Below are 13,199 nucleotides of genomic sequence, written 5' to 3' on the forward strand. Positions count from 1 at the left end.
AACGACTGCTGAAAAAGAAACTGCTGCATCTTCTGAAGTCGCAGCAAATGAATCTTGTAAAGAGGGCGAGTAAAAAGAAGTGAAGCGGAGCCGGTGCCGATACACAGTGAGGATGGATTATACCCTTTATGCTTGTCTGTGACTCCCGGGTGCATTTGAAGGCAGCACGAGTGTGACACACACCTGCCACAGGGTGTATTTGATGGCTTTTGCAGAAAGAAATGATGACCATTAATATTTGTAGTGACGGCGTATAAAATCCACTAGAATTATACTTTTAATCTCACAGTTTCGCATACAGAACATCGATTCTCAAACTCTTGCATCTGCACTTGGCATCCCTACATCACATGTGGTTTGGTGCCATTCAAGGGTGAACCGAACCCAATCAAACCATACGTCCAGACATGACAGGAACCTTTTCCCGCAATTGAAATAAATAGGTTTAAATTTTTATGGCCCTGGGGTAAAAATAGTTAAACAGTTAAAGAAGAAGTTCTTGTGGTTCAACATGGAAACTACCATCATTAACAAGTACAAACAAACAAACTGTTCCAGATCAGAATTTAGCAGCAAAACAGAACTGGAAACAAAGTTTATTTGTTGGGGGAATCTACAATGTGAACCAGGGGGTAAATGCAGAGTAAAGGGAGGGGGGTCTGGTGGTGACTTCCCCCTACCATTAGTTCTGTCTAAAATAATCCAAAAATATAAAAAAAACATTTTCTAGTCCATGTCCTTGACTCCAAATCCGATCCTTGTTCCTTGAACACCAGCTCAGGCGGCGGTCTCTGTGCTAGCCCGTAGAATTGCTATTAATTTTCCAAGGGGGCGCCACTGAGTGACAGTTATCCTGGTGGTGGTACACAGAGTAAAGGCACTAATTCATTCAAGCCCACTTCATAAAAATAAAAACCTAAAGCCAGATGCTGCTGTGTCCTTTTTTACGGCCCCGCGCCTGTCTTTTCAGTTAGTGATCATCAGCAGTGAGGCAGCGGTTCATTACTGTGCTGCTGGGACAGGACACAACAGCAGCCAGTGAATGTGACTCAGCCTGGCACCATAAAGCTCCAGCTGTAACCTTCCATCAATGATATGCCAAAGTGCCTGAGCTGCCCACACAGGCTCCCATAACATTAGCATAAAGATATAAGGCTGCGACCACAGAGTTGGGGTGGCTAATGGTTTTTCTTGGGTTTTTGACTTTTTACGAGGTCTCTCTCATTTAATAAAGCAAACCATTTAACATTGATAGTGATTTCCAGAAACGTAATTTCCACATCTTATTTATTACATCTTTTAGCGTGTAGCTGCAGTTTGACCGTGTTTTCATAATAAAGCAGGAAGAACTGCCGTGTTCCCAGCAGCCTGCCAGTTCTGTCTGGGTATCGTTTTACTGCAGAGCCTGGACCCAGTCAGAAGTTTCCTCAGCTTCAGTCCTTTCTGTCTAATTCGACTCTGTGGAATCTCTATTTTTAGCATTTCAAGTCTCCGTCCAAGGGGTTACGTAATCCTGCTCTTATTTGTTTTGGATTATTTGACAATCCCAATGAAATGTGAACAGACTTATTGCCTCAGACGGTCTGTGCTGTTGTCGGGTAGATGTTTGTGTTCTAACGCTCACACAGAAGGTCACGGGCTGTTCAAGGGGTCGTATCGTTTTTGTTAAGTGTCAGTGTTGGTTATAGTTTGTAGAAAACGACTTCAGAATTATTCAGGAGACGGAACCACACACAAAAACACAGGGATCTGGTTACGACTGTGGTACCAACAGAGATTGAAGTGAGGCTGGAAAACCACTGGGTTGCCCCGGAGCACGTGCAACTTTGTCTTCAGTTAATACCCTGGGGATATCACTCTCTGCCTTCACTTCTCCATGAAATACCCCAGGGATTAACACTGGACAGACAGAATCAGCTCAGGGTTCAGTCTTCAGAGGAGAGACTGGAGAAGTTGACAGGCCAGGGTGACGGTGACTGGATGACTGTTGAGACTGGCACCGGCTTCCCCAGGACCCTTGAACTAGAATAGAGAAGAAAAAGATCGAGGAATAGTTCTCTCCAGGACCCTTGAACTCATCTGGTAGAGTAGAGAAGAAAAAGATCGAGGAATAGTTCTCACTGCTAATTTTTAATCCTGGTTTTGAGTTTTGATAGTATTGCTATACTTTCAAATTTTTTCAAATTTGTAGTCAGTATTCTGTTCGGTCAAAAATAGAACCAGTGATCATCTGGCTTTCAAAAGTTGACGATTCTTTCTCAGCGTCAACCCCATCAACAGGCACCAGAACACAAAAATCGACGACATGTCTTGTCTTTTAGCACCAATAATTAGTAAAAATAAGTTTTTTACTGTAAAATACTTCACTTTAAAAGCAGCATCTCCCTGGTGTTTCTGTCATTTTCATTGTCTCCAGGCTGAAACCCAAGATGGTATTCCGTCCAACCTGACAGGAGATGTGATCCACAAGATTGACAAGGACTATGGCTTTGTCTGCCTCAACAAGGACCAGGACCACGGCCTCTGCCGCAACTACAGAGTCCGCTTCCTTTGCGGGAAACTGGGTACGTTAGCCAGTGAGAATGCTAATTTTGAAAATGCTAAAGTCAAGTTCAAGTCAAAAAGTTCTAAGACGATTTATTATTAAATCAGAATAAATCAAAAATTTTAACCAATACAAATATATACATATATATTGGTTTATTTGGTATATTTTTTGTAACCTTCATGTGTGCAGAAAGAGCTCTGCCCTCCCTGCCTCTCTCCTGATGCTGTCAGTCCAGTTTTAACCACGTGTGGCCCACAAATAATAAACACAGTCAAATTTACTTTTCATACTTTTCAATCAGTGGATTGTTTGAGCACAGAAAATGTGGGTTTTTTGTAAAAGAAACCCCTTGTACTCTCCACACAAGTGTACTGTAAAATGTAATACTCCCCGTTAGGGATCTTAAGCAGCTCAGTAAATACTATATACACAAACTGACGGGCGGGGCTCCACAGAGTGTTGTGTGTGTGGGTATATGGAATGCAGGCAGCACATATCACGGTGCAGCACAACAGTATCAGAGTTCACCGGCTGTGCATCAACCACTGCCAGGCACTGACATCTCTGCCCGGGCTTGTCTCTGTGTGTGTGTGAGTGTGAGTACACGGGCGTAATCCTTTGTCGAGATTGACACCTGGTACAGCCCGTTTGCATCGCAGTGCAATTACCCCACACACACAAACAGTGTGCCCTGTACCCACCCACCAACTTTAGGAACATGATGTTTTCACACATGACTCAGATTCCTTTTTTTGCCACATTTCAAACTGCTGGCAGCCCCTTCAGGAATTCTAAAAAATGACAACAACCCATGTTTCCTGCACAGGAAGCCTGATGCGAATAAATGAAGGGGTCCAAAATAAAGTTATAACTGCTAAGTTTTAACACCATGACGGATTGAATATCTATATACATATATGGTATAGACCTCCACAGTCATCTAAGACTTACCTCACCTTTCTCTCCAGTTCGTCCCCAGGCCTCCCTGTCCATCGACATCTTGTCCAACAGCAGCATCCTGGAGCTCGGTGACCAACCAGAGGGCTGGACTCCAGGGGATCGAGTGGTGGTGGCTAGTACCGATTACTCCATGCACCAGGCGGAAGAGTTTACCCTCATACCCTGCCCTAAATGCTCACCCAATCAGATCAAAGTCCAAGGTGTGACCACTGTCTTACAATAGTGATGTAATACCCAGTGACAGGGCAGTGTTTCCCAACCTTTTCTGAGTCACAGCAAATATATCAATCGTTTTCATTAGAAAAACACACATTTCACCAGCAAACATAAATACAGAAAAGGTTTATGTAATGAAATATAATGATCTTCTTCAATTTATCTTCAAGGAGGTCACAATTGACTTTCTCAGTGGGAAACCTGGGCCTGTTTAGTTGAACACAAGGTTCATATGCCGACAGTAATTGAAGGAAGAGAAAAGAGTATTTCATCGATCTGCCTGTCACTGTCACCTTGACAAACAAACAGAACTAATCTACAGTAAATAGATAATTGATTTTTTCTTCAATTGGACGTCTGGCTTTACCAACTCTGTGGGAGTCTGTGAGGCCGACTGTCTCCTCAGGTCTGTGACTGATGTTTGTCAAACTTCACTCCTTTATTAATCTCAGGTTAAACTCACCCTCGATCCACTCGCCAAAAAAAGCAGTTTATTCATATCTGATTTATTTATTGGGTGAAGTCTGTGGAGCCACTGCAGAAATAGTACTTTATGGTGAGGAGTTTTATTTTATTTTATTTTATTTTTTTATCAATGGGTTTCAGCCCAGGATAACGCTACAATTCATTTTGGCATAATCTTCATAATCTCTTGTTTAACTGTTGGACCTTGTCACTGTTCCAGCATTTATTCACTATTTCTCTTTTTTCAGTTCTCCTATTCACACCCATTATTCTGTGATTTTATACAACAGCACTGCTCACGTAAGGCCACTCACCCATGCTACTAAAAGCTTTACACTCAACGATAGACTTTATTCCATTTGCTGCCTTTTTATTTTAAATCAAAACGTCAGGGCTTTTAGGGCACAAACAGCACAATTCACCTTGTTTCCCAATGTTCCCACCGGGATGAAAGCAGAGGTTAAAGGACCTGAAGTTGCCTTAATGAAAGGTGGCCAAGCACATCAACCAAAAAGTGGAAATACAGCAAACAAACAGAAAGCCAATTGTGCAGCAATTCAATTTCAGAGTGACCTTTAAAACACTCAGGCTTTCACTTCCAGATAAACTGGAATAAAAGCTGGTAAAAAAAAGGTTATGGCAAAAAATATTTTTGAAGGGATGTAAAGAATTGTGCGCCTGTGAAAATACATCCAGGAATCACGTCTCAGCATGTGTTGGAAACAACAGTTGTGGTGCTGTGAAAAGTGTCCAGAGTTTGTTTTGTTTTTGTTTAACATTTTTCATTTTTTACATTTCTCAAGTCACATCGTGAAAATGTCCATGATCTGACTTGTCAACTATGTGACATGTCCATGATGTGACTTGTCCACATAGTGACTTGTCCATGATATGACATGTCCTGCCGTCGCAGCTTTGTGCTCCAGATTTATTCACCAGAGGAATTCAAATGAGGATTTCTTGAACCAAGGATGTAGGAGTGCATTGATTTATTTCCAAATCTCTGTCTGAGCTGCTGGCATTTACCTCCCCCCCAAATCCCCCTCCACCTCGCCTGCCCAGCTGCATCCGAGGATCAGTGTCTTTAAAACTATCAGACACCTCCACCCTTCCTGTCTGTTTCTCCTCTGACGTCACTGGGTCTCTGGTCATCTCCGGTGGAGGTCCTGTTTTCCTGAGCCTGCGGCCGCTCCTCTCTGCTTCTGCCGTTCTCTTTCTGACTTTAATCTGTTTCATTAATTCCTGCACTTGTGCCAGTTTATGGTGCCATTTTTCTGATAATAGCCTTTTCCCCAGAGCCCTGGGTGAAATTCACACACACTCTGACAGACACACACACACACACACATTTATAATCACGCGCACTGCCAAGGGCTATTTATCATTCTGTGTCAAATAACTCTGACTTGATGATTTACATGCTGAGCTTTGACAGATTTAAATGGCAATAATTGACGTGGGGGTGAATAAAAGTCCATCAGAGTTCCAGGAGCTGAGCTGACTTCTGTAGGATTATTCTATTTCCAACCTGACATTTACTTCTCAAAGCCACGCTCAGTCTGACTGGATCAACTTTCAGTGTAGTTAGCCCCAGCAGCGCTCGGTGCATTTCTTCAACTCGATGCTTTTAAGAGCTTTGTGAACCTGCTGTAACAGGAGCAGGAAACAACATGGAGCAGCATTAACGTCAGGCCTTGACATGACATCACTGAACCCTCACACGGACCATTCCGGTTTGATTCTCCAGTATTTTAGATTGCTGTGAAGTATAACGCACAACTGTTTTCCATTTTCCCATCGGTGATTCTGTGAGCGATTCCCAGGTCTACACGTACTTATCCAGAATATCTACACCTGGCTTGACATAGTCCTGCCTTTTCATCCTGGCACTGAACACGTGCAACCAATTGAACCAAGATGTGCGGATCAGAATAGGTCAAGCCGTGCTATCGCCGTTATCCTGGATATCGTTATTCTGCTTTTGTGCACTGCCCCCCAGCAGTCAAACCAGTGTTTATCTTTTATTATTTCACCCATCCTCCTGCCCCCAGTGCATGCTGGGATTAGCTCCAGCTCCCCCATCATTGGGAAAAGAATAACTGTAGAACAGGGAACAGATGTAGAACACGTTTTAACCTAGGGTTTACTGTTTAAATGACCAGACTTAAGGTACTTGAGGTACTGATTGGATGGATGTTGCTCTGTGGCACATTATGATTCCACCCTTGCAGAATTACTTATTACTTAGGGGTACTGATTGGATAGAAGTTGCTCTGTGGCACATTATGATTCCACCCTTGCAGAATATGCTACTACACATTATAGAATTATATTTTTTAAATTTTATTTGCTCATGACATACCAACACTCCCTTTGCAATTTACTGTAAGATCAAACCAACTCAAAGATGTTTCCGACGAAGTGTCTCAGTTTTGTTAAGACGTGTTGAAAGTCAACTATACTTGAACTTTTCTTCAGCACATTAACCTTTCCTGTTCCGTGACTGTGCAGTGGTGAATGATGTTGTCGTCAGTGTTAGCTTGTCAGCTAACAGGCTAAGGCTTCCCTTTGTTCTGTGAAGCTTCACTTGCAGAAATATGCAAATTTACCTTCTGTGCTGCATCTGTGTTTTCAAAGCTTTTAAAGTTTTTAGTGTCAGTGATAGTGTGTGTGTGGGGGGAGGGGGGGGCAGAGTTGAAGAGGTGCGTAAAACAGTTACCTTCTTTGAATGTCTCCTGATTCTTCAACAATGTGCGCTGACACCACATCTGAAGGCTTCTACCTGCTCCAGCTCTGGCTCCTGTCTTTAAGCCGTCTGCTGTGGTTATTGTTTCTGACTCTGACGGCTGTGGCAGCTCATTAAGTCCATCAGAATGTGGTTGACAAGGCCACCGCGGCAGAGCTGAGGCTCGACAGCCCTCGTTTTATTCACTTTTATTCATAAGATGAGGAGCGTGTGTGCACTAATGATAATATTCAAGGAGTTCAGTTTTTATAAACTGTAGATTTTAGTTTTGGAAAATGATGAAAAACATCATTCACCTTAAGTGGAGGCCTGGTAATTAATTTAAACACAGTTAATCACATGTATCACAAATATCAATATTCGACACGGTGAAAAGGTTTTACATTTAGGTTAAACAACATGAGTGTTTGTTTTTTCAATACTAATCTGTGGATTTTTCATCAGTACTACAGTCACACATTAGTACTACATCACAGGCCTAACACGTTTTTCTTTAAAGGAAACACATTCTACTACATTTATGAAAATCAATATGGTTCTTTGATGTCTAACTGAAGTGGTAGTTAAATGCTGTGGTTAAAATATGTGTGTGTGTGTGTGCGTGTGTGTGTGTGCAGGTAAAGCCCGGTTTATTCACATGGGTGAAGAGGTTGATGGCGTGGACATGAGGGCAGAGGTCGCCCTGCTCAGTCGAAACATCCTGGTCCACGGTGTGATGGAGCCCACCTGCTACGGCAACGAGGCCTGCAAATTCTTCGACTTTGACACGTTCGGTGGACATTTAAAGGTACTGCATGACTCTGACACGATGGTTTAGCAATCAGGTCATCGGGTCATCATTATTGAACAGTCCCTTTAGAATTCTGCTGCAAGTATTACACAAGTTTTTTAAAATACGTAAATAAGCACTTTTCAATTGTATTTGGTATCATTAGCTAAATTTCTTATAACTTGAGGAAATCGTTAATTTATTTGACAACCCACTGATAAACTGAGCCCATGGCCTTCGTTCTCATTGCCGTTCCTCTCAAATACTGCTGTCGTAGTGACTCAACACAAGCCACAAATGGTTCCACATTTGGCAGGTCCAAATATAAAACACTTGTGTTGTGGTTTAAATGTCATGTGATGATGCTGGGATTAATGTGGTCAGAGGAGGGAGACACTGAATGATGGAGGGGGACAGAAGGAGGCGGCGGGGGTTCAATTCCGCATGTTCTGTCTCTGTCTATTTATTACAGTCTATAATAAGTTTGGTCGATAAGTTAATATCACATTTCCTCATGCACCGGATGCCGGAGTCAGCACACGTCAGCTGGTCACGATCCGAGAGCTGAGAAATCAGGACAAATATGTGCAGTATAGAGTATTTCATTGAGCTACTGCAAATATTTAGTTTGGAGTTAGGATTAGGATTAGGCCGGGGTTAGAGTCAGGGTATGAATAAGGATTAGGTATACGTTTGTAATAGATAAGGTTAGAATAAGAAGTTGTATGTTCTATGTGGAGTCTTAACAACTCATGAAAACCAGACTGTTTATGTCGGAGTATTTGTCAGGGAGAGGAGTCTGAAAGGTGATAGGAAAGACACCAGGGGAGGGCAGTCAACAGAATGTAAGTGCGTCTTCATTAGAGTATTGAGTGGTGGATGGTGAGGTAATGGGGGGGGGGGGGGGGGGGAAAAGGAGGGGGGGGACTGGCAAGGGCGGGGGGGCCGTGGAGTGGGTGGACTCAGCAATGGCAGAGCAGCCTGTGAGTTGACTGAATCCTGGACACCAGAGCAACATGATGTGGTCCAGGGGTGTGGTCTGGGGACGTGGTCTGGGGACATGGTCCGGGGACGTGGTCCGGGGGTGTCCTCACAGTCTGCTGCACTCACAGGAGCTTCAGTGATTTTAGAGCAGCAGTTGACTGTATTCAGCTGCAGGTATCTGCTGCAGGCTGATCCTTAATGGCTGTATTTGAACTTGTCTCCGTGGTAGAAAATCATCTGACATTTATAGCAGAGCGGTACTTGTTAACCAGCTCAGGCAGAGATCACTTCATTGGTTTTGCCACTGAATAAAAAATGTAAAGATTAATGCTAGCACTTAAGAAGTCAAAAATAACTCTTAGGCTACAGAAGCCAGAAAATTTACATATTAAAATCCAATTTGCCCTGAGGCATTTTTCAATTTGTCTGTTTAATGTTGAACAAGACAAAAAAGATTTTAATTTGAGATTTTGTTTGAAGACGGAAAAATATTGAGTGCAGAGACGCTGTGCATCATCACCAGATTCACAAATTGCTTCTTTCCTCCTAATTCTATTTGACACTGTTTTACAACGACCTGATGCGACTGTGGCTCCAGTTTGTGGAACAAAAGGATGTTTTCATCAGCTCGTCCCTCTGCTCCCTCATGTCTTTTATGCACTGATCAATCTGATCTGACCTCAGCTTTATTCTCTGCACCGTCACGTCAGCTGTCTCTAAAATGTTCTTTCATCACATCATTCTCTCATCTTTGTCATCTTTCTGTTCTGCCTCCTTATTATCCCTCCTTTTTAAGTTTCTGCCCTTTTCCGTCCACACTGCCTCTGTCTCCTGTACTTACAGTAAAGCGCACTCCCCCGGACCCCTCACACTCCCACACACGCACAGCCTTTTACGCCATCCTCTCGTTGTTGCTTTTTTTCATTGGACATTTAGAAACTATCTTTATGGAAATCAAGCTGTGGTTTATAACTGTATTTTTCAAAGTGGGGGAGTTAGGTGGGTCGGAAGATTCGAGGGAAGATAAGAAGTAAATGCAAAGTAAAACCCAATCTTAAATTATTTTTATCGTTATTATTATTTTATAACTATTTGTCCTGAACCATACAACACGTAAAATGCCGTAATCGTGGGATGGTGAAGTTTCCCGATGGTACCTGAACGCACCATGTGTGGAAACCTCGGCATGACGACCTATCACATCGCAGTCTCCGTGCACCTGGCGGTTTGTACCTGTTATCAAGCTGCTCTTCTCCTCAAGCTAGCATACGGCTAACTAGCCAAAATGGATACGTTTTCGACAAAAATAAACCGTAGGAGAAGATTATTACTAAGTTTATTATTAAGTTTATTATTCAGTTGGAATGTACAGTACTGAAAACACGTTCGGTACTAACTTCTGTATGCTAAACGAACGTAATACTGAATAGCGAATTGTTCAGACCAGAACTCCTGTTGTGATCTTTTTTACAGCGATTTCCGAAGTATTTACATTAGATATGCTTTTATAATCGTTATTCTATAAAGTTATTCTCTTACACCTAACGTTGCCCTTAATATTTAAGGATTTTTATTTCTCTTTTCTAATTTTTCAAACCTAACTGCGGTTCTGCAGTAAAGTCATAGCACAAGTACATGTTGTACATGAGTGTCTGATTAAGTTTGTTTTTTATAGTATTTTTTAAACACATTTTTTCTCTAGCGCGTCCTAATATAATTCTAATTTACATAATATGGGCAAGAAATATATTCTTACATAATTTTCGCTGTTACAATATTTTTTTAAGGATTTAGGTTAAATGTGCTTTTTGAACCTGGGCTGTAGAATTGAAATAGATTTGATAGACTAGGGATTATTAGGAATATATGTGGGGGAAAAACACAAATGTCGTTCAGTGAATTTTTTTACATTTACTTCTACTGGTTGTTCTCCATAACAAATACATTATCATCAGTTAGAGCTGATGTGTAAACACAGCAGGAGTGATGGAGCAGTGAAGTGCCTCCTCCAAATGTGACCTACAGGCAGCGCTGCTCACCTTGGTTCTCCAGATGTTCTGCTGTCGTTAGCTGGTCTCACCCCGACGCTCTCCCACTGCGGTTTTCATATTTGAACATCAGAGAGAATGATGTGATAATTTAATGTGATTAAAGCAATCCACACACAAACCTGATTTTAGCTCAGATTTTTTTTTAAGCTGTGTCTGTGATTTTCTTCCAGGTGGAGCGAGGCTACAGGGCTGTCCACGTGTCTGGGATGGAGCTGCTGCACATGGGCCAGCAGACCATGGGCCACTACCCTGTCCACTTTCATATGAATGGGGATGTGGATGAGAAGGGAGGCTACGACCCCCCCACCTTTGTCAGTGATTTGTCCATTCACCACTCCTTCTCTCGCTGTGTAACCATCCATGGCTCCAATGGACTCCTGGTCAGTTTCCTCTTGTTGCTTTACTTTTGCATCTTTTTTTTTACAATACTGTGCAAATGTTTTAGGCAGCTGTGTATATGAACTATATCACCTTTTTAAAAAAACATATTGAGAAACAGAATTCAAATATGGTTCATAGCCTGGCCTGTGGCTCCTGTCGTTGAGGTAGCAGTTGTGATGCCCCCACATGGTCAAACACAGGTGTGCAGCCTCTCCCGTTGGAAGGTTTTATGCAGTTATTAATCACTTGCAATCTTCAGTCTCCACCAGTTATGTCTGAATTTATACTGATGCCTGGAGATGTTTGTAGAGAAATCCCTTTGTTATTTTCAAAAATAAGTTTTATTTCAACTCGTTTTAGAACATTTTGACTTCCCCTCTCATTTGAATGGAAAAATCCTGTCAATAGCTTTAAAAGAAACTGCCTTAAACACACTGCATGCATTTATGCAGGGAGAGAAGAACCCTGTGGAATCACTCTATTTAGATAATCGCCATTTGCTGTCATTAGAGTGCGTGTGGCGTCTCCAGGAAATCAGCCTGAGCTGCCAAGTGAGGTCGCTAATGTTAATGTTCAATGGGCCTCAAAATGTGGAGGCAAAGAAAGCATTAACAACTAATGCTCCTGATGAACGTTCACTGCAGTGATTAAGGAGTCATTTTAGAAAACAGATTCCATTTCTTTCACGTTTTTCATACTTTCCTGTTTAATTTTTTATTTCACGGGGTGGGACTTCAGAATGTGTTGCGTGACTGTTGACTGTGTGTCTTTACTGCTCCCAGGTCAAGGATGTTGTGGGCTACGACATGTTGGGCCACTGTTTCTTCACAGAGGATGGTCCAGAGGAGAGGAACACCTTCGACCACTGCCTTGGTCTGATGGTTCGAGCAGGCACCCTGCTGCCCTCAGACAGGGACAGCAAAATGTGTCGGGACATCACCGATGGAGCCTATCCTGGATATGTGGCCAACCCACGGCAGGACTGCAGGTAGGAGAACTCTTCAGGAGGGAATGCAATAGAATGACTATCTGCTGTTTGTGCAAAAACAGCACAAATAGAAAAGAAAATTCCAGGAGAACAGCAAGTATTTTTGCTGCTCAGCCTGCAGCATATCAAATGTTGAATTGTCATATTTATTTCTAAAATATCATATTCTGAGGAAAATGATCTTAAACTTTGCATTCAGATTGTGCTCAGGACAATCTGCTCAAATAACACATTATTATAGAATGTACAAAGTACTGTTAAACTTATACCTACGTCTAATATTTATGCACTGGATTCATGTTTTGCTGTGCTAATGAACTTGTTTCAGTTTTATTTTTAATTACTTGTCTGTGGTTGTCAAGTTCTGGCTCATCACCCTTAAGGGGGCCTACTCTGTTTTTGTTGGATTTATTTATTATGTTCTTTTCAAATACTGCAGTAATACTCTCATGACAAATGTGAGCATTTAGCCAAATAACAACAGTGCAATTCCTGTTCTGCAGCAGCAGGTTTTGCACTTCTGTCAAGCACTTGAACTTTTACATTTTCATTTTAAAAGCAACGCCAGTGATTGAATTTAAAAGAACACTTTCTCACAGGAAATGGAACAAACTGGAGAATAAGGAATGTACTGTTCTTGAAAACACACTCAGAGTGGGAAAGGGCAGAGGATGAAAATAAATTGGCAATGATGTGATTATGACTTAAAAACCTGTGCTCTCTCCCTCTCCCTCTCTGTCACACACACAAACACACACATACGCGTGGGGGGGGCTCACTCCATCACACACTCGCTCACAGTGCTTTTTTGTCCGGTCGGTCTAGGTTGTGAAGGCGCAGGCACCTGCAATTACTTCTCATCCATTAAATGATGGCTGACATTTTCAATTATACACTGGCTTTTTTAAAGGTCAGTGAGAATTCCACATTCTGTCATCAACACAGGAACACACAAACAAATGAAAAGTGGTAGGTGTGGAACTTTGGAGAAAGCGTGTTTATGGGAAAGTAATGCCGCTCAACCTTTCTGGGGTTGTACGTTTGACAACGATGCAGTCTGTGTGTGCAGCAGTAGGTAAAGATGAACGGAT

At 42.1% G+C, this 13,199-nt stretch overlaps 1 protein-coding gene across 3 annotated transcripts in view; it reads left to right on the forward strand.

Moving 5' to 3' along the window:
- cemip (cell migration inducing hyaluronidase 1) overlaps window positions 1-13,199 on the forward strand; it is a 107,825-nt gene that overhangs the window by 71,236 nt on the left and 23,390 nt on the right. For all 3 annotated transcript variants that reach the window (XM_025055480.1, XM_025055479.1, XM_025055481.1), the window contains 5 exons: window positions 2,417-2,564; window positions 3,517-3,708; window positions 7,553-7,722; window positions 10,910-11,119; window positions 11,903-12,108. In XM_025055480.1, coding sequence (XP_024911248.1) covers window positions 2,417-2,564; window positions 3,517-3,708; window positions 7,553-7,722; window positions 10,910-11,119; window positions 11,903-12,108 — 926 coding nt within the window. The remainder of the gene's footprint in view (window positions 1-2,416; window positions 2,565-3,516; window positions 3,709-7,552; window positions 7,723-10,909; window positions 11,120-11,902; window positions 12,109-13,199) is intronic.

This window comes from Cynoglossus semilaevis, chromosome 5, assembly GCF_000523025.1.
Source record: "Cynoglossus semilaevis isolate Cse_v1.0 chromosome 5, Cse_v1.0, whole genome shotgun sequence".
NCBI classification, from domain to species: Eukaryota; Metazoa; Chordata; class Actinopteri; order Pleuronectiformes; family Cynoglossidae; genus Cynoglossus; species Cynoglossus semilaevis.